The 27,397-nt window shown below is 43.1% G+C and overlaps 1 protein-coding gene across 1 annotated transcript in view; it reads right to left on the bottom strand.

Moving 5' to 3' along the window:
- Positions 1-23,385, bottom strand: part of ESRRG (estrogen related receptor gamma) — an 817,641-nt gene extending 794,256 nt beyond the window's left edge. Inside the window, exon 1 of the mRNA XM_060246714.1 lies at positions 23,247-23,385. Within this exon, the coding sequence (XP_060102697.1) occupies positions 23,247-23,248 (2 nt within the window). The 5' untranslated portion in view covers positions 23,249-23,385. The remainder of the gene's footprint in view (positions 1-23,246) is intronic.
- Positions 23,386-27,397: the final 4,012 nt, after the last annotated feature.

Genomic DNA, 27,397 nt, shown 5'->3' with positions numbered 1-27,397 from the left:
TTTATCCAGATATATCTACTCAGAATGATCCTCCTATATTCAGTAGTCCTCACTCACAGGTAAGTGTATAACTAAATAGTTTTTCATCACACAGGAAAAATAGTAATTTTCTTGAAATTTGGGGTGGCAGAACAACTCACTACTAACAAGTATACAGGGAAACTAATAATTCTGGGCTGAAGCCATTATAATGTCATCAGAATTCCTAATGCTGTTAAATGAATATAGCTTTTAATATTTCTGACATATCTGGAAAAAAGTATATTTCATATAAATAATTTTATTTTATTTGGTATATTAAAAATAAGAAAGCCAAAGCTAAGGAACATAATTTCATACTATTAACAGAGCAGCTACTTATATTACAAATTGATCCCCAAACCTTCCTGATTCTTCCCCAAATATCAATTTCTAAAACTCACCTCTTAAATCATAGAATAATAGAGTTGGAAGGGACCTCCAGGAGCATCTAGACCAACCCCAAATCTGAACCATAAAACCACTGAAATTTAAGAGATCAACCACATTAAGTTCTTCTCCCTTCAGTATCAAACTGATACTAAAAAAAAAGACTATCTGCTCCCTTACAAACCAACATAACTACTATGGTCAGTTTCCAAGGTCTTGCTTCAGGTTCCCCTCTCTCACCTTCTGAGATTAGGAAAGTGGCAAGTCAGGTGAGGGCCTTTTCTGCCATGGCACTGAAACTCTGGAACTCTCTCCCCAGAGAGATTTGCCTGTTTTCTTTTGCTGCCATCTTTCACTAGCGGATGAAGACTTATTTGTTTCATCTGGCATTCCCTCACTGACCCCTCCTTCCTGCCCAATGTTTTGTTGCTTTTATGTTTTTGTATGGATGGTTTGGCTTCGTTTTAATTTTTTTATGTTGTGGAGTGAGTTTTAATGATTATTAAGATTTTTTTTACTATATATGTTTTTAATATCTTAGCCACCTTTGTGGCCCTGATAAAGGCAGAAAGGCAAGGTATAAATTTTGTGAATAAAGAAAAAAATTAAAAGCTTGTATTTCTGCTTATAATAAAAAACTTGATTCTTGAATACAAATCCAATAAAAATTAGGGAAATTCAACCCCATAAACAATGCAGGAAATTCACAAATACTCCCCACACCCAGGCCTCAGATTGAGCGGGAGCTCACAGGAGCACAGCTCCTGAACCTTTCTGAGAGTCCCACCTCCTTGTCCATTGAATAGTATTGCAGCCGCATAATAATCCCTGGATGAGCTCCACCACCTATTTTTCTACAATACAACCCCTGCCCACACCCCAGTTACCCTTGCTTCATGCCCAGAAGATGACCAAAAAAACCCCTCCAGGGTCCCTGGCCAAACTGGCCTAGAGAAAAATTGCTGTCTGATCCCGGATTGGCAAACAGCATGTAAGAAGGGGCCATGAGAATAAAGCACTGGTGCAACCCTTCCTGCACTCCTTCTCACAATCTGCCTAATTCACAGAATCAGTACTGCTGTCAAAATGCCATCTAGCTTCTGTTTAAAAACCTCCAAAGGAGAGCCCACCACCTCCCAAGGAAGCCTGTTCCACTGAGGAACCGTTCTAACTGGCAGGAAGTTCTTCCTAATGTTTAGCTGAAAGCTCTTTTGATTTAATTTCAACTTGTTGGTTTTGGGACAACAGAAAACAATTCTGCACCATCCTCTATGTGACAGCCCTTCAAGTATTTGAAGGTGGTGATCATATCACCTCTCAGACGTCTCCTTTCCAGGCTAAACATACCCAGCTACTTCAGCCTTTCCTTGTAAGACTTGGTCTCCAGACCCCTCACTATCTTCATTGTCCTCCTCTGGACATGTTCCAGCTTGTCTATATCCTTCTTAAATTGTGGTGCCAAAAACTGAACACTCTAGGTGAGGTCTAACCAGAGCAGAGTAAAGCAATACCATCACTTTGCTTGATCTGGACACTATACTTCTGTATATACTTCAAAATTGCATTTGCCTTTTTAGCTCCTGCATCACACTGCAGTCCACTAAGACCCCTACATCATTTTTGCACATTCTATTGCCAAGACATAATTATCCTATAATTATGCATTGGATTTTTTCTACCTAAATGCAGAACTTTAAATTTATCCCATTAAAATTCATTTTATTGTTTTAGCCCAGTTTTCCAGCCTGTCAAGATCATTCTATATCCTGACTTGGTCTTCTACTGTATTTGCTACCCCTCTCATTTAGTATAACCTGAAAATTTAATCAGCATTCCTTCTGTTCCTTTATCCAAATCATTTATTTGAAGTTGTGCTAAGTGGTGTTAATTAGTTGAAGTTGTACCAACTGCTGAACTATGGCCTCTGGCTGTACTATTGTTGGAGTTATGGTCCTCTATTTTAATCTGTATGTATTATGTTTATGAGATTTTAAATTCATTGTGTTTAATTTGATATTTTTTATTTATTGTTATTGCAATGTTTTAATGTTGTAAGCTGCCCTGAGCCCGCTTTGTGGGATAAGGCAGGGTATAAATCGCAAATGAAATTAAAAATTATAAAGATATTAAACAAAACAGATCCTAGGACAGATCCTTGAGGCACTCCACTTGTTACTCCTCTCCAAGAGGATGAGGAACTATTAACAAGCACTGTCTGGGTGCAATGTGTCAACCAGTTACAGATCCACCTAACAGTAATAGGATCCAAACCACATTTTACCAACTTGTCAACCGGTATATTATGTGGAACTATTTCTTAATTATATATAAGTCCAATAGCATCTCAAAGAGTAATTAAAGGTTAACTTAAACAAAATCTTATGCTGGAATAAATATTGTTAGTCTTTAAGATGCCACTGAACTTCCCTCTAGATTAATGTGTACAAAGAAGCATGTAAAGCCTCATACTTTATCAAGGATTTCAGGTTTTCACGGCTGGTAACATCATTAGGGTTTGTAGAATCTTTCGGGATCAAGTGCCGTGTTCTACTGGAGAAAGTTTTCCTTCCAGGAAAGGAAAACTTCTGGAAGGAAAACTTTCTCCAGTAGAACACGGCACTTGATCCCGAAAGATTCTACAAACCCTCATACTTTAGTCTTACAAGAAATAGGTAAATTACAGGTAGCGACTGGGTAGCCATACAGCTACAAAAGGAAGACTGGAATGTAATTTTTCAGACGACTTATGTATAATTTGATCTTATTTCAAGTCAAGTCAGCCTTTATTGGCATAAAAATAACAGTACAAATTAATATAGTGTAAAACAGGATACAAACACAACTTTCATGTACACCAGTATGAACAGAAAATTATTTCTGTGAAATTTTTTTTATCTTTTTTTTTCTGGAACATTTACTATTTTTAAACCATCATTTTGCAGTTTGACTAATATTCCACTTGGTTGTTTGTCTCAACCAGAATATCTAATTTAAACTGAAAAGACTAAATCCTACCTACATCTCTATGGCTAGGTCCAGACGGATCAAAAAATCAAATCCAAACACACACATCTGCTTCCCATCCCACTCCCATATTCACCCTGTTCTTAGGCGTCTCAGCCACAGCTCAAAAAGCTAACCGCTTCCGAAGTGGTAGCAAATTTTAGCACTGCATGCCATCCACCTTTGCAGCATATGAACACAGCAGCACTCAAGCAAGGTGAATTGGCGGTATGAACCCACCAATTCGTTTTAGGCACTCACTGGTATTCTTTTAAAAAAAAACTGCCCTGAAAGCGTGAGCACATAACATATTCAAGTGGAGGCATTGACTTGAAATCCAAAAAGTAACCTGTTTGTATTATGGACAATCAACAGCATTTATCAGAAAACCTTGATAACCTGTCCCAAAGCCAGTGGCCTGAGCCTAGTCAGATCAATGGGGGACTTCCTGAGTGCTGGTCCCTTGGGGACTGAGGGAGGTTCCTTCCTCATTGTCTGCCCTCTTGGAATTGAATATAGGGAGGCCTGAAACCCTGCTAGAGGGATGGAGGGAACTGGTATCTGTAGCTCTGTGCCCAGTAAGGTCTTGATTGAGGCAACCTCTGACTATGCCTTGGGAAGTACCTTTGCTTGAAAGGTGTCAATGATGAATGGGTTATACCCAGGAATTTTGTTGTCCACTTGTTCTTTCTAATCATATCTAATCACATCCAAAACCACATTGGTTTGGTTATTGAATAGACCTTGACCTTCCAGTAGGAGGTCTTATATTTTTGCCCTCATATCCAGTGGGAGGGATGAGGAGCGTAACCATGAATACCTTTGAGCAACAGTGCCAGAGGCCATTGACCTGCTGTTACAATCAGCGCCATGTCTTGTAGCATTAAGTTGCTGTTTTCCTAATTTTTGTCCCTCAGCTATGAGGACCTTGGCTGCACTCTGCTTCTCAACTGGGAATAGTTAAAGAAACTGTGATTTCTTTTCCTATAATAACATTTGGTAATGGCCAACCTCAGTCCCATTGCCCCTTAACAGTAGTTCTTCCTCCCCAGTAGTTCAAGTCATCTGCCCTCCTTCCTGAGGGGAGAAGAGTGACTTCCTGCTCTCTCCTTGGCTGGCAGGACCTCTGAAACTATGAAGTTTGCTTGAAAGTGTCAAAATAGAGTTATGCCAATAAAGGTTCTGTGACTGTGAGTCAAAATAGAAAGTCACAGCCTTCTTCTCTAATCTTGTAGAGGTTCACTAGTTTCTTTGATGATGCTGGTGCTAAGTCTGATTTTGCCCACATGGCTACAACTATGTTCTGAATCCCTTGCAGCAATGGAAATGCCACAGAGCCAGAGTCAGGGATGGGCATGAATTGCAATTTGTGCCTAAAACAGTCAATTTGTGGGTCATTCTGAATTGGTTTAGGTATTCACACTAATGCATGACTCGCAAAATGAAGCAGCTTGTTTTTTGGGCAGTTCATCTGTGCTGTTACTGGCACGGGATCCTCCTCACACGCTGTGACATGCCCAGCATGATGATGTCACCTGCTAGTGATGCTATTGCACCAGGCATGTTGCGCTAGCAAATGTGCCCAGTGTCACTTCTGGGTGACGTCATCATGCCAGGCACGTTCATGGCACACCAGCGCTTTCTAGTCCTCCTGAACCAAACAAACCACAATTCATTCAGAAAATAAAAAACACAAACTGAACCACTGAATCAGGCAAACCAACAAACCACAAAATGAAATGAACCACCATTTTCGTGTTTCGTGCCCATCCCTAGTATAGAACCTTCATTATAAGGTCAGACAGTTGTGGCTCTGAGGCGCTGAACTCTATTGCCATTTAGATCAACTGAATTCATCTTCAGGTCCTCTGTTGGTGAAGGAAAGGTATTTTTTGCTTTTTAATATATCCTGAGAAATTATATATATCTAATTTGCAACTGTGCCCCCTACTTATTTCCATAGATAGGGGCCACATGAAGGGTAAAGAGATCTTTCTGCACAGTTGGGGCACTCCCCAGGCATGCAGAAAAATCTTGCATCTTTAAAAAAGTATACAGGGGATACTTAAATTCCCCCCAAAGTACTAGAGCTTTCTCTGTGCATGCACAGAGAACACACTCTTGGGAACTGTGATGGAGTTTTGTGCTGGCAACCCCAATAACAGCACAACCCCCCCCTGATGAGCTGAAGCATCCACTTACCCCTTCCTGGGCTTCCAAGCCCCGATCACCTGGTGAGGAGCCAGGAAAGGGCAGTGTTGGCAAGATTGGCACTGGGTTCACTGCCACCCGTGGAGTCTCAGGCTGTGTGGGACCCACCCCTGTGTCAGCTGGAGACTGGGGAAGAGGCACTAAGGAGTCCAGCTAGGCCTGTAGCAGCCTCCAATGCCAGTACGCAGCATGACGAGCCAGTGCAGCATGCCTGAGAAGGGCTGGTAGAAAGGAGGAATGATGGCGTGACGCATCCTCCCCTGCTATTTCTGAGAGTTCCAGTGGCTCCTGATGACACCCTCACCTGAAGAATACAGGAACTCTTCTGGTCACACTTGGGGCAGAAAGTGAAGGCACCCCTCAGAGGGATCTCTGGTGGAGGCAGAGTTTGATAGGGATATTGGTTTGGTGGGGGAGAAGAGAAAGAAAGAGAGATTGGCTGGGGGGGGGGGAGAAAGAGAAAGGAGGGAGATCGGCTTTGTAGGAAGAGAGAAAGAAAAAGAAGGGGGTATTGGGTTGGAGAGAAAATGAAAGAAAAAGGGGAGGGGGAAAGAAACAAAGTTGTGGGAAATCTCCCTCCCCGCAAGTTTCTTGTGGGTCCCCCACTTGTCAATATATCTGATTCTCAACATGGCCACATATGTGCATACTTAGATCCAGAGACTGAAGCCATGAACAAGCTAGATAGATCTTTCTAGAAACTCTCTAAAGAGCCCCAGGCTTGCAGAAAAATATGAAATCTTAGAATACACTGGGGGAGATGTTCTCAATAATAGAAGCAGTGTCTATTGCCAGCCTTCGTGCCTATTAGTAAAAGGCAGGTGAAAGAGAAGGGCCCTTTCCAGGGCTGTTTTGGCCTTTGAGGGAGGACTCTTGAGGGCTAGCTCTGACAGCAACCACTGGGTGAATTGATACCACATGACTTGCATGACTTACTTACGACTGGCTGCTTGCAAATATTCAGCAGCAACCATGCACAAAATCCAATGTGATATAGTGGTTACAGTTTCAGATTGAAATCTGGAAAACCCAGGTTCAAACCCCTACTCTGTCATGAACGCTCACTGGGTGACCTTGGTCCAATCACACTTTTTCAGCCTTAAGTACCTCATAGGTTTATTATGTGAATAAAAGGACAGAAGAATGATGCTAGCTATTTTGCTTCTTCCTATTTTGGAGAAGCAAATGAAGTAAATTGATAGTAAATATAGCTGAAGGTGGGGAGGAGATAAAATGTAGGTTGGTTGGTGAGTGGGATGGAGATAAGGAAGCAGAGAAAGGTGAGGATATGAGGGTTGCTAGGAGGAGGAATAGTGTGGAGAAGGGGATACAAAGGATAGTGATCTTTGCAGGTTCCCCATCACACAATTTGGATCTGGCTCAGAGGCTGGCACTGCACAACTTTGCCATAATTTGCTGGCAAAAGACTGCCAGAGGAAGGAAGAACAGTTGAAGACAGGGGCAGATAAAAGTCAATTCGCTGGTGGGTAGGAAGGAACTACAGCTTGCAGTCTATTAGAGGTTAGACTCTGCAAGAAGACACATAGGATTCCTGGGGGCTTTTATCCCAGAGTTTGCATCCACGCTTTCAAAAAGGAGCTTCTAATAGAGGAATTGACCTTGGAATTGGTGCAAGAAGGAAAGGGAATGTGTTTCTGTTTGCTTGAGGTTGTGTGATTCCTGACCTGTTTGGGCTGTGTTTATGGAAAAATCTCCTTTTAGTTTTGTGCTATAACATGTAGATAGACCTGCTGGAAGAGGCTACTGTATATCAGTTTAGCTGTTCTGTGGTTTCTCTTCTTTATTGTTGATTTCGTGAGGTGAATCAGCTGATTGTCTAATGTCTGGGGGTAGAAGCACAGCTGCAACTCAGAGTATATTAGAGGTCAGACACTTCAACAAGGCACAGAGATTTCCTTTGACCTTCCATCCAGTGGAACAGGAGAATTCAGTGAGGGCATTTGGGGGGGTGGGGTCAGAGTCTCCAAGCAAGGTCCATATCAGCAAGGACAGCAGTGTACCCGTATTATCCTTTCTATTCAGAGGCAGTAAACCTACGAATACCAGTACCAGGAGGTAACATCAGGGGAAGGCCTTGTCCTCTATGCCCTGTTGTTGGCCCTCCAGAGTAGAGATGTGCATAATGAAATGGCCAAGCAAAAAATTATTCATGGAAATGGCTGGTTCAGGTGGGCAGAGTGATTTCCTGGAATGATAAATGCAGGGTTGATGGTATAATGAAAAGCCCCTCCCCAAAACAATCCATGCTTGGATGTTTTGTTTTTAGTTTGAGTGCTCTCCAGAAAAGCAGCATGCCTTGCCTTTTTTATATGTTATATGTTTTATTTTAATAATAATAATAATAATAAACTTTTAACTGTGTAAGATGTTTTAAATTCAATTTTATGTTAGATTTTATGTGTGGTGAGCCGCCCTGAGCCACTTTAGTGGGAAGGGCGGGATATAAATTGAAATAAACTTGAAACTTATTATTATTCCACTGATTTTGTAGGGAATGGCATTTCTCCCTTCCAGTCAAATCCTTACAAAGGAGGAGCTCAAAGCACTCCCAACCAATCACCTTGGAAGACAAGCTTCAGAGAGCTGCTTTTCTCCCTTACTGGTTGCTTTGTGGAGGGGAGCTAGGAAAATAGAGAACTGGGGACAATTTGTTCAGCGGCCTGTAAAATTCTAATTCTGGATCCAGTTTGCTTGAAATATGAAGATTCTTTCAAGGACAGGCAGCACCCACTCCACTGCAATTTGGGTGTTATTTGGAAAACAGCAGCTCCAACTAGGGTTGCCAAGTCCAATTAAAGAAAAATCTGGGGACTTTGGGGGTGGAGCCAGGAGACTTTGGGGGTGGAGCCAGGAGACATTGGGGGTGGAGCCAAGAACAAGGATGTGACAAGCATAATTGAACTCCAAGGGAGTTCTTGCCATCACATTTAGAGACAGCACACTTTTAAAATGCCTTTCTTCCATAGGAAATAATTAAGGATGGGGCACCATATTTTGGGGTTCATAGAATTGGACCCTCTGGTCCAATCGTTTTGAAACTTGGGGGGTACTTTGGGGAGAGGCACTAGATGCTATACTAAAAATTTGGTGCCTCTACCTCAAAAAATAGCCCCCCCAGAGCCCCCAATACCCACGGATCAATTTCCTATTATTCCCTATGGGAATCGTTCTCCATAGGGAATAATAGAGTGCCTAGTAGACATTTCCCTCCCCCCCCCTGACGCTTTCTAAAGGGGGGGAGGGCCTCCAAACTAGGGAATCCCCTGCCCCCTCCCTCTCACACACACACACTTACCAGATCTTCCTCCGGACAACTCTACTTCCTGTGAAAACGAAAGCAAAAGAAAGGGAGGGGCCGTTCTCAGAAGCCCTTTCTGCTTCCTGCCCAGCCTTAAAGGGGCAGACATTTTGCAAACGGCTCAGGAGCTCTACAACATGAAGCCTAAAGGTATGTTCTCCCCCCCCCTCCACTCCCCACCCCCGCTTCCAGAGTTTTGAAGAGCAGGAGATGAGGCTGTGAACCCAGAAGTCTCCCGCCAGAGCGGGAGGTTTGGGAAGCCTAGCTCCAACCTTCCCTAAAGTCCCCAAAGGAAATAATGACAGATCAATGGGGGAGAGGGCACAGTTCTGTGAAGGAAGGGATGTAATAAATCAAATGGAAGGGGTGCCTACAGAGAGGCCCAAATGCCCATTGGATATGATGGGTGCCAGGAATAACAATTGACTTGCATAAACTCAATTGAAATACATTGCAGCACACAAACATTGCAAAGAAAATGCAGAATGGATTACAAGAAATATGCCCTGGGCCTGTAATGACACCCTCCAGAGTGGAATGACAATACAGGGGAGTAGCCTTGGGATTAGAATTACAACCCTCAGAGTTGAATGATGGCCCCAGGGCTGGAATCAGTGTTGTGGAGACTGTCACTCTTGTTCCAGATTCCTGATTCCAGTTCCAGGGCCTGTCATTCCATCCTGGAGCAGTCATTCAAGTCACAGAACACCTGTGGGGCTATCATTCTAGGCCCAGAGCAGTCTATATGGGCCCAAATATCATAATTCCACTCTGGGGGCTGTCACTCTAGGGTCTGGGTAGGTCTCTCTAAATTGGTTCTGTATCTTGACACAACTTTTGTTTGCTGTAATATATTTCAATAGAGCCTATTCAAGGCATTGGCATTCTTGGCTCCAATTATATTCAATAGGCTTTCAGGAAGCAAGCCTCTCCCATTGTCCCTAATAGGCATCCTTGTCATTTCTTTTAGTATATTCTTTCCTTCACAGAAGGAATAATGGCAGAACAGCAGAAAGGGATGGGGGAGGGGGAATCTACTTTTACTTTGTGAAAGGAAATAAACAGGCCACAAGGAATGGCAAATATTGAGTTTTCAGTGGAAAGGTAAGAAATCTGTATTGTCAGCCAATCTCTGAAAGAGTAGGAAAATGCAGACAGGGTTTTTTGTTTAATGTTATGGTCGGCTGGCACTCTCCTGCTCAGCTGCTGCTTGGGTCACCATTTTAGGAATCAAGGGAGATCAGTGCCGAGAGGCATCTGCATTGGGAGTCTATAAAACTGGCCTCATGGTCCAATTTGCTTGAAATTTAGGTAGTATTTAGATTGATATGGTCTGTGCAAATGTGATGCCTTTATCTTTATAAACAGCTGCTCCAGATCTCATATACATTCCCCATTGAAAATTATGGTCCAGAGCTTTGAAACCACATGGATTTGAGTCCTAAAATGGCAGTGTCCTCCCCAGAAATAAGCTAGCAAGGTAAAACAACCCCCCCCCCAAAAGCCCATATCCAAAATTATTTTAAAAAATTTCACCACAAACAGCCTACTCCAGAGTAACTGATTGGCCATTGAGTGAGACAGGATGCTGGAAGTGGATAGGTAGGCAAGGAAATTGGTAGCCTTTTCACTATCCCCCCTCTGCTGCTGGGAAAAAAAAGTAAAGGAAGCAGCACTGTTGTGGAGTTCACCAGGCAACCACAACAATATCGCCAGCCTTTAAACTAGAGGTGTCAAACCTATGGCCTGAAGGCCAGAACAGGCCCACACAGGGCTTTAATCCAACCCACAAGTGGAGCTCTCTTCTCTCCCACCTCCACCCCTCCCCTGCCTGTACTCACCTTCTGAGCAGAAGCTGTGGCTGAGTACAGGGAGTATAGGGTGGGGCTGTCTCTGAGTGCAGGGAGCAAATAGCAGGGCTGCCAGTCTTCCCAGCTTGCTCAGCCTTTGAGTACATTCCTCTCTGCCTCCCATTCATGACTCCCAGCCTCCTCAGAGGTAGGGGCCCTGGGTAGGGTTGCCAATCCCCAGGGGATCCCCCAGTTTGGAGACCCTCTCCCCACTTCAGGGATATCGGAAAGTGGAGCAGGGGGGAAGGAAACATCTGCTGGGCACTCCATTATTCCCTATGGCAAGGGTGGGGAACCTTTTTTCAGCCAAGGGCCATATGGATATTTATAACATCATTCACGGGCCATAAAAAATTATCAACTCAAAAAACAGTGCTCCGCCAAGGGAGGATGATTCAGGCCAGCAAAATTAATGCAAATAATTGTTTTTCTATTTGAAGTCATGTGGGGAGAGACTAATCTGCCACACACGCACACACAGCCCACTGCCCTAGGCAAATGCATATGTCCAGGGCTTTTTTTAGAAAAAGCCCAGCAGGAACTCAGTAGCATATTAGACCACATTCCCTAATATTAGCATATTAGGTCACACCATCTGGGATAATCAAGTACAAACTGAACCCAGGGAGGCTGCTGCACATTACTTCTGGGCCCTATGATCCCTGCCTGGCCCTGGGGAGGCTGCTGCACAGTGCAGCTGGGCCCCACGATCCTCGCTGGCCAACCAGGTCATAGGGAGGCTGCCATATGGCTCAGTTCGGTCCAGCAATCCCCGAGGGCCACACCAAGTGACCTTGAGGGCCATATATGGCCCTCAGGACAGAGGTTCCCCACCCCTGCCCTATGGAGACCGATCCCCATAGGGTATAATGGAGAATTGATCTGTGGGTATCCAGGGCTCTAGGCCAGCTGTTTTTTGAGGTAGAGGCACCAACATTTCAGTATAACATCCATCACCTCTCTGCAAAACACCCTCCAAGATTCAAAAAGATTGGACCAGGTGGTTGAATTCTATGAGCCTCAGAAGAAGGTGCCCCTATCTTTCATTATTTCCAATGGAGGGAAGGCATTTAGTCCCTTTAAATATGGTTGCCAGAACACGCTTTGGAGTTCAATTGTGATTGTCACACCCTTGCTCCTGGCTCCATCCCCAAAGTTTCCAGATATTTCCTGAGTTGGACTTGGCAACCCTAGCTCTGGGGCATCCTGCTGTGATCCTTGTGCTTCTTAATGCTTTATTTTTAAAAATTGCATTTCCAAATCCCAGTATTCCCCACTTTTCCAATTTTAGGCAGGCATCTTTTAAAGGTGGGGAGGGGGGGGTTTCAAAGATTTGGGTTCAACCACAGATAAAATACAGAGATTTGCAAACTCGAGGAACCCCAGTTTTGCAGAGAAATATTAGTTTTAACACACACTACTCCTAATGTAGGCTTCCCAACCCTCCCGCCCTGGCGGGGGACCCCAGGATTTCCACCCTCTTCCCCCGCTTCACCAAAAAACGGAAGCGGGGGGAGGGGGGGAAACGGCACCAAGGAGTTCACCGTAAATGCTCCTCCTCCTTGACTCGCTTGGCGTCCTCCTGCTGCTGCTGCTGCTGCTGGCGTCGGGGGCTGCCGGGGAGGATCTGGGGGTGAACAGCATCACCAGCGGGGGTTGAGGGGGCCGCCTGCGCTCACGCTCCATGTGTTCCTCATCGGCGGCTGTGCTGCTGGAGGCAGCTGACCACGCAGTCGGTGTAAAGGATGGGCTTGAGGGTGCGCGAGCACTGCAGCCAGCCGTAGCAGGTCTCCACGCCCCGCCCGTTGTGCCCGTAGCGCTCGCGCACCCTCAAGCCCGTCCTTTACACCGACCACGTGGTCAGCCGCCTCCAGCAGAACAGCCGCCGCCCCCCCCCCAAGTTCCAGCAACCCCAGGTGAGTAAGCGCCCTGCCCTGCCCCGCCGCGGCACGGGAGGGAGGCCGGGGGGATGGAGCTGCCGAGGCCTGGTGGGTTGCCCTTGCCGCCCTCCCTTCTCTGCTGCCTTCGCGGCTTCCCCGGGACGGGCGGCTTCTGCGGCCCCACACCCTCCTCGGAGGCCCAGTTGCCCAGCGGTGTTTCCTGCAGAAACTGCCGGAAGAGCAGGGCCGCCTCTTCTTGGCTTCATTTTAGCTGCTCCTCCGAGATGGGCTCAGCCTGAGCCCATCTCGGAGAAGCAGCTACGGTGAGCGGAGAACAGGCGGCGGCGGCAGCCGTCCCCCCCTCCCCTTAGCTCCACCCCAGTGTCTCCTGGCTCCACCCCCAAAGTCCCCAGATATTTCTGAAATTGGACTTGGCAACCCTATCCTAATGTGGTGCACCAATGGGATATCTCTGTTACTTAGCATTACATTTTATGACACACATGGCCCAGCCCAACAAAGTCCCATCTATGTCAGATCTGGCCCTCATAACAAATGAGTTCAACACCCCTGCTTTAAACCTTGGTTTCTCTCAGTAAAAGGTAAGGGGGAGGGCCCATTCCTGGGTGATTGTGGCTTCCCAGTCCCCTCCTGCTTCCCTGCCTCCTGCCCTGGAGGGGAGGACTCATTGGGGTCAGGCCCAGCAGCAACCACCTGGCAACTTTCTACCATGTTATTTGGACAACTTATCCAAGTGCGGCAGTAGCTACCAGAACACTTGAGATCACACAGCTTGCCTGGACCTAGCAGCAGTCTCCAAACAACTTTCACAGCTTGGCTGGGCCTGGTACTGGCCTCACACAACTCACCTGAGCAACTTGCTACTGCACAATTTTTGCAACTAGGACAGACTTTTCCTAGGAAGAGACCATCGTGAGAATGGAAGGAGGGAAAGCCAAGAACCAGTGTGATGCAGCAGTTAAAATTTTTGCAACTGGGACAGACTTTTCCCAGGGAGAGACTTCTAGTAGAATGGAAGGAGGGAAAACCAAGAGCCAGTGTGATGAAGCAGTTAAAATGCACCTTAGGATTTGCAACACCCAGATCTCCACTCTGCCGTGGAAACTTCGTTGTTTCATTGTTGTTTCAGTCCAGTCAACGCAAACTAACAATCACCAGACCCCAACTTGTGATTCTTTTAATCTGCTAAAAACCATTTCCATGATTTTGCATACTAATTTACTGCCCACTTTCTCTATATTGAGGACTGCTTGCTGTTCCATCCTGTTGTCTGATGAAGTATGCTTCTAGCACATGAAAGCTTCCATTCTGAATAAAACTTTGTTGGTCTGAAGGGTGCCACTTGACTCCTTGTTCTACTGCTTCAGACCAACACGGCTGCCCACCTGGAGCTATCTACATGGGTGATCTTGAGTCAGTCACACACACTAAGCCTAGGGTTGCCAATCCCCAGCTGGGGGCAGGGGATCCTCCAGTTTGGAGGCCCTCCCCCCACTTCAGGGTCATCAGAAAGTGGAGTGGGGGTGAGAATGTCTGCTGGGCACTCCATTATTCCCTATGGAGACCAATTCTCATATTTGGAGAATTGATCTGTGGGTATCTGGAGCTCGGTGGGGCTGTTTTTTGAAGTAAAGGTGCCAGATTTGCAGCATAGCATCTGTTTCGTCTCCTCAAAACACCCTCCAAGATTCAAAAAGATTGGACCAAAGGGTCCAATTCTATGAGTCCCAAAGAAGGTACCCCTATCCTTCATTATTTCCAGTGGAGGGAAGGCATTTAAAAGGTGAGTGGTCCCTTTAAATGTGATGGCCAGAATTCCTTTTGAAGTTCAAGTATGGTTGTCAAAACCTTGCTTCTGACTCCACCTTCAAACCACCGTTCGTTTGTTCTATATGTTTTCTATTTTACTGTTTTAAATTGTTGCAAATTGATGTATTTTTAAAACCAATGTTAGATTTTATATGTTGTGAGCCGCTTCGGTGGGAAGGGCGGGATATAAATTGAAATAAACTAAAACTAACTAAACACCTCCAATATCTCCCAGTTGCACCTCCAAAGTCCCCAGATATTTCTTGAATTGGACCTGGCAACCCTAACTCAACCTAATCTATCACACAGGGGTGTTGTGAGGATTAAATGGAGTAGAAGAGAGTTATGCAAACTGCTTTGGATCAACACTGGGGGCAAAAATGGAGTGTAAATGAAGTAAATAAATAATAAAACTGAAGATGTGGGGAGGGGTAGATAAAAGAATGGTTGGTTGATAAGTGGAAAGGAAAGAAGGGAGGATATGGAGATATATATAACAAATTATATGCATTCTTATTTTTCTCTGCCTGCCTATTACATTTTTATTCCACCCTTCTTCAAGCAGCTGAGAGCAGTATACATGATTCAGTGATTTTATCCTCACAACAGCACTGTGAGGTAGGTTAGACTGAGAGAGAGAGCAGTTTGGCACAAAGGTACCCTATGAGCTCTATGGCTCAGAAGAGAATAGATTTAAACCCAGGTCTTTTCATTTCTCATCTAATATGTACACCTTACTACCTCACATTTTAAAAGTCCCCAGACATAAACCTGAGCATTGAAAGGGGTGCTGAAAATATGTAATATTTACATGAAAATAAGCACTAAATGAAAATAAGCACTACATGAAAATAAGCACTACATGAAATTAGCACTAAATGTATTAATGTTTTTAGAATTTTATGGATTTTAATTTGTCTTCAAATGTTATTTATTATATAATGTATGTATTGAATTTTATGCTGTTAGCCGCCCTGAGCCGCTTGGTCGGGGAGGGTGGGATACAAATAAAATGTGACTGTGACTGACTGACTGACTGAAAAAATGCTCATATTGTGCTTTTCTTCAGGGCACAATTGTGTATGTGTATGCATGTATACATACAGTCATGGAAAAAGGTTCTTCCTTAGACAATAGCCGTGTTCACATGCTACAGTGAATGTACGTACAATCTTTGTATATTGTACATTTGTCTTTATGTATATTTTGACTAATTCTTATGAGACATTCAATATATATACAAATAATGTGTAACTAAAACGCCTTATTTACCCAGGTACTAGTTCCCATTTTAGAATGGAAAATGAACACATGTTGGTTCTTTCTTATAAGCACATGCATATTCAAGATGTGTTTGTGTTCACTGGAACTTTTGAACAGGGCTAGTGTCCCATCACAAACATACAACCTCATCCTCACACTTGTGTCTCACTTGGGTTTGTGCACTGTGATCTTTTGGGACTTTGTTACATTTTGCCTTTATTTTTCTCCAGTCTTAAAAACTGATGTCTGGTTAGCCTTAATTCTATTTTCTCACATAAAATCTGCAGCGATTTTGATGGGTTAACTGCAGCTTTTCAAATTTATCTATTTAATTAACTGCCACTATCTCAGTATTCTATTATTTGACTGAATCCTTGCCCAAACTTCTCTGCTGTCATTTTCCTTTCTGGGCATGAGCTAATATTTCTATTGGTTTCTGTTACATTAACCTTTATTTTGCATGCTGAGGAATATGGTCATGCTTTCATTTGGCCTTTTATAACCTTTTTCCTTTATATTTTTCCTCAGGATGAGGATGCATTTGGCCCAATTACCTCCTCTCACTCTCTCCTGTTTCATTAAGGTCAAACTAGACAAGATGCTGGAATTTCTGTATTATTAGTTCCCAAGCTGCTTTATAAACAGCAGGTGGAGGGTGGAGTTTTAACTCTTTCACTTTGCCCTGTTTTTCTGATCTGAAATGGCTTTGTGAAGTTATTTCTCCTGTTGAGGCAAAGATACAGATAATGTTTAGAATGCCTTAGGCTTGCCCCAGTGAGCCAAATAGTGCCTCCATGGTGTCATTTGAGGTTGGCAAAATGATATTGCAAAAAGTCAATCCCCTTCCTTCACCACAATTCCAACCTAAATTAAGTCCTTGTATGGTGGCTGCTACTTTGTGTGTAAGTGCCATCACATTGTTTTTGACTTTTGATGCCCCTATGAATTAATGTCCTCCAAAATGCTACAAAGAAAAAAAAAAGTATTTGACACAAAACTTCCAGCTTCTCATATAATTTGGCACTAATGTAGTAAAGGGTTAGTTAAAAAAAAAAATCTTGCATTGGCGAGCACAAGGATTAGAGGGTTCATGTATCTGTGGAGGGTTATACCAACCCTACCACCACCATGCCCTTCCAGTCCATCAAATTGATTTTGATTGAAAAGAGCAAAAATCTCTTGCTGCTGAATTACAATGTCATTTGGGATCAAGCATGGCCTTGCTGCATACTAGGGGGGCCTAGGAAGTAATGCTCAGTTAAACAACCTAAGTTTCAGCTGGTGTTCGAAGTGGAGAAAGTTGAGTTCATGTGCGCGCGCACACACACATTTATAAAGAGAGTATAAAGAGGATGTGATGCACCTATGAATTCAGGATAGGCACATTAGAATTTCCCAGGTACAAGGCTCAGATGTTTAAAACTCCAGAACATAAGAAATTGTGTAAGATTAGCCCATTGAATTCTAATAGTAAGATGCTGGTACCACTGCAGATTTTCTTCAGTTAAAATTGGTAAATCAAGCATACGCTGAAATCTGCAGCTGTCTTGATTCAGGATGCCCCTCCCCCCGGATATTCTTCTATATGGGTTGTCTGTAGTACACAGTTTTATGGGTTTCCTTTATTACTTTGCTATAAATGTAATTCAACTCAAAGGGAGATGAGATCAGGTAGCTCTTTCCTTCTAAGTTCATTTGAAACCCCATATCCATTGTGACCAGTGGAATTTCTGCAATAGTTACACCACTTTTAAACACCTAGAGTTCAATAAATCAGAAAAGAAAAACACTGTCTTGCAAAGGAGCACTACAACAACAGTCCAGCTAGGAAAAAAGTAATGGGGGAATAAAAAGGTAAAGGTAGTCCCCCTGTGCAAGCACCAGTCGTTTCCGACTCTGGGGTGACGTTGCTTTCACAACGTTTTCACGGCAGACATTTTTACGAGGTGGTTTGCCATTGCCTTCCCCAATCATCTACACTCCCCCCCCTCCCCAGCAAGCTGGGTACTCAATTTACCAACCTCGGAAGGATGGAAGGCTGAGTCAACCTCAAGCCGGCTATCTGAACCCAATTTCCACCAGGATCAAACTCAGGTAGTGAGCAGAGCTCTGTGCCACGGGGCTTTTACAATGGGGGAATAGAGGAAGGCAATAGCTCATAATCTTTCCTGTTGATCAGACTTTAACCCCTTTATGCCTTAGACATGTGACTTTTTTCTATACAAGTTCAGAAACATGGTGGTTAAACTCTGGATGAGACTGCCTTTTGGAGGTTATACAGTTTTGGGGGTTTTTTAAGCCGGCCTATCCTTAACTGAACTGAAAAATGGAGTGTGCAACAGGTATACTTCAGGTTTCCTTATAATACCTAGCAAATCTGATTTTTAACTGGAGGTGCCAATGTTTTTCTTTAAATTTGTTTCTAAAACATTAAGCATACTTTTAATCTTTCTTCTTCTAATATTATTCACCCAATATTAACATTTGTGTATACATATATACTGTACTCACAGGGCTCTTTTTCTAGCAGGAGCTCCTCTGCATATTTGGCCACTCCCCCCTGATGTAGCCAATCCTCCTGGAGCTTACATTAGGCCCTGTACTAAGAGCCCTCTATGTTCTTGGGGGATTGGCTACATTAGGGGGGAGTGGCCTAATGCAGAGGAGCTCCTGCTAGAAAAGGAGCCCTGTATACTCCTATTTCTCCTTGTTTTATACACATATTTTTAAAAACATAAATGTGTCATTTATTTAAAAAACCTTCAAATTGTTTTATGCTCAGTTTAAACTTTAAAAAGCTCACTTGATCCCTTATAGCATTATTTGTGACATTTATATGTGTTTTAATGTGGGATAAAATGTAGAAGTAAAAATCAAATTAGACTTTAAATAGTAGAGGTTTTATATTCACATTATAAACTGATTTATGCAGAACCAGATTTAAAACTTGCATGTGAAAAGTTGATTGAACATTAAGGCTGCGATTCCATGCACTGGCATGCCCACCTCAGCTTTATGGTTTCATTTTAAACTACTTTGAAACTGTAATCCCAAGCACTGTGGCTTGCAGGTAACTACAGCAGAACATTAATTAAAAATATTTTAATGAAAAATGTTACCCTTTCACCTATAATTTTACCAACTCAATTTGTCCTTTACTTTATGATTCATGGGGGGGAGCCTAAAAATATTTAGTCCTGGAAATGCCATTTACCCTTAACTTAGTTAGTTTACCCTTAACTTAACTTAGTTTAAACATCTTAGGGAAGGAAATGTTGGCTTCTCAATCTGTATTGTTCTTTTATTGATTAGAGAAAAAAACATGTTGTTGCTTTATGAGAACATACACATCTTCTTCTGCAGCAATATATATGAATGGCTGGTTATTTGCTGTGGGAAGGGGTACAATAGTGGGATTTTAGAAATATTTTTTTCTGTTCTCACTTTAGCTTCTTTTCACTTGTCTCTCTTTTCTCTTTCTCTATTTGAGATTAGGAACTTTTGGAGAGATCAGACTCTTTTCTTAATCCCAGTCCTGAACCTCTTATGTAGGCCAAACTTCACATAAAAACAAATTGGATTACGATTCTAGAGAATCTGATACAGCTTTGTACACCGTGCTTCATTGAACCAGATGGGAAAATAGATTTTTTTTTCTTCAGTGAATACTTGTCTTGTGATCGGAACACTTTATTATACACTTTGTATACAGGTAGAAAATATTTAGTGTACTGACTCAGGGGAAGGTGAGTGGAAGATTTTCAGTTATTTCTTCATAACTCAAGGGAAAGAGTAAAACTGAGCCAGAGTATCTCATCTTATGACCTTTCTAAATTAAATCAAATATTAAACTTATATCTGACTGCACTTCAAACAGAACAGTCCAAGTTCTAGATCTCTTTCCAGATGCTTATACTGAAGGAAATGTATGATTTCTCTGTAGCTAAATGCCAAATCCCATCTCATATACTAAAGCCCAAATAATAAAGCCTCAACATTTTTGCAAATAACTAATTAAATAAGTAAATAAATAATAAAATTGTGAGGCAGAATCTGAAAGAAAGCATTCAGTTCTGCCATGCAATGTCACAACAACTGCTCAAAAGCTAGAGATGAAACTGGAAATTTTGGTGCAGACTGGTGATGTTTTTTTAAGATAGGATAGGGGATGGAGAAGTACTGATTAGGACTGGAAGGGAAATGACTGGGACATAGCTAATGGGGATTAGGGGGATAGTTAGGTCTTTGATGTTATTGAGAAAGAAAACATGGGAATTTTGAAACAGGTAAATTATGCAAAGCCCTTCTGAACAGAAACAATGGGTATTGGAAAAAGGCGAGGATAAGGAGAAGTCTGGAGGAAAGAGGTGGGCCAGAAGAGTGATAGAGACACTGGAGGAGGAGAGTTGGAAATAGAGGGAACTCTGGGGGAATTATGGGAATAAATGCTGACTGTCCTAAACTACAGGATCATGGATTTGTTGCAGAGTCTCTTCCACCTTGTTTGTCAATTAATGGGCAGTAGTAGCCCCCCTCACCACCACCACCAAAATGCCTCAATAAGTAGTAACATTTGGCTGGTACGTATTTCATTTGAAAACTGCATTAATAAGTGGTGATTCTGCAACTATGAAAAAATCATTACAGATACTATTGGTCAGTGCTTTCCTGTCACCCAAAGTCATCTCAACTGTGATGATTTTCAACAGAGACTATTCATATATCCATCTATGAGTCCTCAGTAATCAAGGAATGATATATTAAATTATGAGGCCTAGCTGTACAGTTATTTGAATTTTGATTCTCACTCATTTTACAGTGTTGTAGGCATATCCTCCAATGATTATGAACCACAGATATTAGCAACAGTGTCTCCGCTCAGGATTAATATAAAATACAGCTTCAATAAGTACAGCATGAGAAACAATCACCAAATTAACATTAGTTAAGTAAAGCAGGTGGGGGGAGTCAATGTAGATCAAGGGAACTTTGTGACATTATTTACCAGTTTAAAAAATACATTGAACTTGTTCCATTCAAGGGCTAAAAGAATGTAAGAATGAAATCCTGCTAAAATATTATGATTTCTAAAAACAAAAATTATAACAACTTTAATTTTAAAAATTCAAAAAAATTAAACAATGATTCCATGTATTAAAAACAGAGGTAACCAAAAGTGGTAATCATGTTCCAGCATTCTGAGGAAACAACTGAGTAACAAAACAAAGACATTTGCAGTCTTTCGACAATCTGGATTAATACTTCAGTCATATTTGCACTAACCTATTAAAACTCAACAGAATTTGCCTGAAGTTCTGTAGCATTCAGAGATAATTCAGTTTGACCAGATTCCTAATTTTATAAGCCTTCAACTACTAATGAAGGAGAAACTGCAATTCTAAGATTTAGGGTTTGCCAGTGTAGGTGTTAAGGGGGGAGATCTCCAGTTTTACTTATCTACTGTAGTCTGAATGGCATTCTTCCTCCCCCCCCCCCCAAACAAATAATATTCTTGCTTATGTTCCATAAGCTATTTATGGAAGAAACTCAATACTGTTAAGTGACTGCCTAGCTATTCCCTTTTTCTTGAATATGAAGACTACAAGAAACAGAAAGCTAAGGAAAGGAAGGAAGGGAAAACTAAAGACTTGTGTTTCAAGCAGTTTGCTTAGCCTGCTGTTCTGCCTCCCACAAGATAATGGAGTGTCCTGTTTTAGCTGGAGTGTCCTGTTTTAGCAATCCTAATTAAAATGAAGTTGAAAAGATGCAAAGGACGGCCCTGCCTGCTTTATTTCTAGGGGGCGTGTGAGGCATTATAAATCACACCAAGCACTTCTAGCGTATTTAATGTCTATGCACCTCAGCACGAAAAAAAAATGTATTGCACATCATTTGATAGAAACTAATGCCTTTTTAACAGGACTGCCTTATTCCTGACTTTGTGATCTATCACATGGTCCTGGCCCACTTTCAGCCCTGCAGGTGTCCTGCATTGTGTGTGTAAATATACAGCACCTGAAAGCTAGGCAAAGAAAAGTATCTCTTGATTGTGTGCCCTAGCCTGCCCATACCATCTCAAGGGGTCAACAGATACATGCTTTCACGTGTACCCCATCAAGCACTCACTGACTGAAGCTCTAGACGGACAGCATGGAATCTAAAAGGCAGCTTGCTTTGCTCGCTCTCTCTCTCTGTGCTGCTCATTGAAAAGCAAGGCTTTACTGTCACCTATAAATGGCCCTGGATCGAAGTCACTTTTTCCACATGAGGCAGCAAAGTTCAAGCAGAGCCTCTGCAAGTTCCTGCTGCTATTTTCTGGGACTGTGCTGGCCCCTCAGCTATGTGCCTAGGCATGGCAACCGCTCCTGCTTGCCAAATGCCCACCAAGCCATGCTGGGGGGCTGCCTACCAAGAAACGCAATTCCGAGAGCAAGCTCTCCTTGCTCTGCCTGAACTTTGTACCGGGAGGCAAAGAAGCACACACAGCCACTCACTGGCGCTCTTTGCCTCTCCAGGACTGACGACTCCTGCCCTTTTTCTTTTATGAATAGAGATTACTTCCAGGGCGCGACGCCTCTTGTCTTTGTTAATTTCATGCCACGCTAAACTGGGATTCGAGCCCAGGTCCTGGAAACGCATAAAGCCATCTCCATTCCGACACACACCCTGCTCCCCAGAAGAGGATTCTCTGGCAATTGATTGTATCCCTTGTCAGCAACACACCTGCCTTGGTATAAAAGCCCCATTTTCCTGTTAATACAGATTTGCATTCCTCTCCAGCCTCTCCCTCGCGCAAACCGCAATTCAACGCGTAGAGTGGATGCAAGTGGAGGTTTTACTTCGCTGTGACAGGGAACCTTTGGGGATGCTTGAAAAGCAGGGAGAAATTGCACATTTGGAAGGGTACGAGGCACTGGGAGTACGGGCTGAGCTTCTTTTTCCTTTCCTGTATGGAAATGGCCTTCTTTACCCTTTTCAAAGAGAGTTAACTCAGCCTTCTTTGCTGGGTTTTTTTGTTTGTTGTTGTTGCCTGTCTCGGGATCGCATTTGGAGGCAGCTGTCCGCCAGTCATTTGCTCGCGGAATTTCAAAGATCCCCCGCTAGGTCTTTCAGTAATACACTGATTGTCAATCATTGTATTGCTGGACTTTGGAGAGGGGGGAGGCAAGGCGCTAAACTTCCATGAATAACAGGGGAATTGGAATGGAGAAGGGAGTGCAAGATCATTCTGCAAGCCAATCTCAGCTGACTTGGACTCGGGACAAGGCATTGGCTTAGCAAACCTTCCTTCTCCTTACGGACTCCTCTCTACTCCCACCCCCTTCTGCTTTCCTCTCCTTCGCATCTTTGTTTCTCCCAGTCGAAATAAACCAACCGCGCAGATTTTCTTTTTTCGCAGCAAGAACAGTAACCGCAGGGGGGGGGGGGGGATATAAACGAAGGGAAAAGGCGGGGGAGGGGCAGTGGAGGTGAAGTACTCACATGGCTGGCTGGCGAAAGGGTTTGTTCGGGATCTCAGCAGCTGGAGGTCTCCTCTCCGCCGGTTTTTGATTGTCGCTCTCCTTCTCCGCCGTCGCTCCCGCAGCAAAGCGATCAAACGCTGCAGCGCCGGTCACTTTGCAAAAGGGAACAAACACGGGAGGGTTTGTATTACTCCAGGTTCGTGTGTGTAGCCTATAAATAGCGAACTTTTTGATGGAATCAGCTAACAAATGAGAGGAGAAGGCGTAATTTTGCGCAGGGAGCCCCCCTTTCTCTTTGGGAGATTAAAAGCCCCCAGGCAGTTGCCAGGGCTGAAAGTTCTGGGTGGATTATTGCAAAGGAAATGGGTTTGACACTGATCGCGCGTGTGTTTATTTGGGGTTGTTAGAGGCTCCTTTTTGTCTTCACTGAACACATACGTTGCCTTTGCTTAGCTGCGCTCTCTCGTCACAGAGAGAAAGATTGGCACTGTGGTGTGTACCGCGGACGGTCTAAGTACTCTGCGCAAAAGTTGTTATGTTAGAAGAACGGAACAAGATGGTGGGGGGGGGGGGGGAGAGAAAAGCTACTTTCATTTGTTCAGGGAATGTAACCTCGGATAGGATCCATGGAAGAATCAGTCACTAATTCAACATGAAACATAGATAATAAGATGATGTATTAGCCAGTAGCCTTAATCGTGAGGCTGAGGCAAAGAACAAGGAGGGTTCACTTCGTGTTTCCTCTCACATTTTAAAAGTCAAGCTGCATCTTATGTGCACTAAATAATGGCAGGGTAAAAGTGAGTTGTATGATGAGCCCTGTTGTCTGGATTTAGAAATGAGTTTAACTGGGGTGCTTTCTATTGCAAGTGTTGTATCTGCTGCCAGGCAGCATGCTTCTCTGAGTCTGTTACTGGGCAGGCTGCAAAGTCACCCACCCACCCTTCATGCATGGAGTCTCCAGATGCTTACATGGTTTCTAGCTGACTGGAGAAAAAAAAAGGCCATGTTCCTTTCACAGAGGCTTAATGGGATGTCATTTACTAGGTGGTGTAATTTGTTTGTTGATTAAAACATTTATATCTCACCTTTCCTTTTGGGTCAAGGCAGCTTATGTTATGTACCTTCATGCCATGAAAAAATTCCAAAGCTCATTTCCACATATTAAGCCTTTATTTGAATGTGTAGGACATTTTTTCTTCAGGCCTATTGGCAACCCTACATACTTACCTACTTCCCCCAAATCAACCATCCTCTTTTGATACCTCCAAATCTGCTGCTGCTGCTTTCAACAGAATACATCTCTGTCATGGTCACCTTGGTAGCAGCCCTGATATGTTCTACTAGTGGATGAACCAGAAAGACCTGTGGCATCTGTTTATTAGCTTCATGTCCACTTGTCTCGCTTTGCACACACTACTTCTTTCCAAAATTATTTTCAACTTTTTGACACATGTTTCATAATCAAATAACAATTCACATGGGCTTGTCCTTGTAAATAACAATAAATTAAAGGTTCAGATCTGTATTTCTCAAAACTCTTCTCTAATCCAAATTAAAAGATACTTCCAGCCTAGATCGGCTGTCAAGCTAAGAGTTGATGTTTTGCTGGGCTAGAAGGGGCATCCCTGGGCCATCTTGGAAGAAGAATTAACAGAAGGAGATGTCAGCTGCCTTTTTTTAAAGTACTGGGTTTTATGTGTAAATGAACAGACAGACAGCACAAAATATCTTTATATGTCATCGTGGCTATATATGCCCTGATGATTTTTGGAGAGCTGGTGGGGTCTATGATGCAGGGATCAACTCAAAAGTCCTCCAAAGACTGATGTGTCCAAAAAATCCACCCACATAATAATAATAATAATAAAAAGAGAATAGCATATGGTGGATGGACTTGGTGGTGTAAGTAAGTTGCATTCAAGCTCAGCTCTGCCACTGATTCCCTGAGTGGCCTTTGGCAACTTACTCAGTTTCTGTTCCGTGCCAATGAAATAGGACTCACAGTAATGTCCTTCACAAGGTTGTTATAAAATCAAAGACAATGATAGTAGTGAACTGTAGTATCTGGGATACATACTACAGCTCACTCCATAACTGAACAGATCGTGGAAATATAAACCGCTATTAGCTAACATTCTGGCACTAAGTATATGTCTGAACCATGCAAATCATTGTGCCATTGTTATAATACTATAGTATGTATTAATAGCAGCAGTACTATCAAGTTTTGTTACAGATACTAAAGAGAAAGTTCCCTTAATATATTCTAAGTGTGGGGCTTCCTAACTTCCTTCAGCTCCCTTTTTTATTTTATTAGATTTGTATCCCACCCTTCCCGCAAGCAAGCTCAGGGCAGGTTCCATCAAATGTTAATAACAGTGAAAATCACAACATTTAAAATTCACAGATTAAAACATCTAAAAATTCAGCATAGTAATCAGTGCCTCAATATAGACCACCAACAGATGCAGATAGTCATTTCAGGGCCTCAGGCCCTAAGAAGAGGCCAAAAAGGAAGGGGATGCCTGCTGCTTCAACTGAAAACCCACTGGAAGAGCTCCATTTTACAGGCCCTGCAGAACTGCAATAGATCCTGCAGGGCCCTGATCTCTGATGGAAGCTCATTCCACCGAGAAAGCCTTGGCCCTAGTTGAGGCATATCGGATGTTCCTGGGGCTGGGGGCCAACAAAAGATGTTGGTTCTCTGATCATAGAATCCTGTGGGACTCATATGGGGAGAGGTGGTCCCAAAGATATGCTGTCCCCTGACTGCATAGAACTTTAAAAGTTAGCAACCAACACCTTGAACCTGATCAGGCAATCAATGGGCAGCCGGTGCAGTTTGTGTAGCACAGAGTGGATCCATATCCAAGTAGACAAGAAGTCAGCATCCATGCTGCCACATTCTTCTTCATTAACATTTGTTAATAGTCTCTGAAATATTGGCATTTGGGGGGCATCCCCCTCATCCCAACAGTCAGAGGTCTGCCTCTGGGGACATTGATTTGTTAGAGCTTGTGACTGGCTCTCTGTCAGTGGTGGAGCTGCCCCTGCAAAGGATCCTGAGCCCTGGAGCTCTGGAAGGGCTTTCCTCCCCCTGACAGGTAGCTGTCAGTGCTATCCCGGTAGGAACTGCTGCTGACATGTCTAAAGAAATGAATTTGCTTCTCTGAGAATTTTCCAGACAGATGTTGCCAGTTCACTCAGTGGAGGCATTCATCAATTTGTGGACACTGAGTAGAGTTGATGACTGTTTGGGCTTTGCAGCAGCAGGGTGATGTGTCTGTGTGTGTAAGGGAGAGAAAGATGCCATCAGACATCATGTGGCATGACTTTCTGGGAGATGCCCACTCTCCTATAGAGCAGGGCTCCTGAAGCTCAGTCACAATGAGGCTGCTGAAGTGATACCCCAAAGTCCCTCACAAAAGCAAAAACCGGAAAGTCATTGTAAAAAGTTAGAGTTTGCATAAGCTGCTATTCATTATTTTGCCTTTTTTGTCTGTTTAGTTTTCCTACTACTGTCTCTATCCTCCGCTTATTTTCCTCTCTCATATTTCTTTTAAAGCTTTTCCTCTACTGCATTCAGAATTGCTTTCCATGATTTTCTCTTCTTTTGCATTTAATTACTGCTCTAGCATAGTATAAGGACCTTGATACCAGTGCCACCCTGCATATATACTCAAGTTATACCAAGCTGCACATATACTCAGGTTATGCCTTTCCTTAATGACAGGAATATTCCCAGAGAATATGTTTCATTTAAATAAACTGACTTACCTCTGAGTAAACTCAGCAAATTCCCTCACTCCTTAAAAATAATGTATGGTTCAATAAAGAGTAAAACCTTATCTGATGTGGTGTACTCAAATATTTAGTTCTTCTAACCGCCCACTACCCCCTTTCCATAATGGTTGTAGGAAAGTGCAAGGAAAACACTTCAATACTTAGAACAAAGCAGTAGACAAGTTGCACCTTACATTCTGAATAAAACTTAGTTGGTCTTAAAGGTGAACTTGTCTACTGCTTTGTTCTATGGCTTCAGACCAACACGGCTGCCCACTTGGATCTAGCTTCAATACTTAGCAAGTTTGTCTCCATGAAGCAACCCACAGTCAAAGCCGTGTCTTGTGCATACTTACTGGTGGTTTTATAGGGCCACAGTTTCAA

The sequence above is a fragment of the Heteronotia binoei genome, chromosome 1, assembly GCF_032191835.1.
Source record: "Heteronotia binoei isolate CCM8104 ecotype False Entrance Well chromosome 1, APGP_CSIRO_Hbin_v1, whole genome shotgun sequence".
In the NCBI taxonomy this organism is placed as follows: domain Eukaryota; kingdom Metazoa; phylum Chordata; class Lepidosauria; order Squamata; family Gekkonidae; genus Heteronotia; species Heteronotia binoei.
Note: the sequence above shows the minus strand (reverse complement) of the source record. Positions and strands in the feature narration are given on the sequence as shown.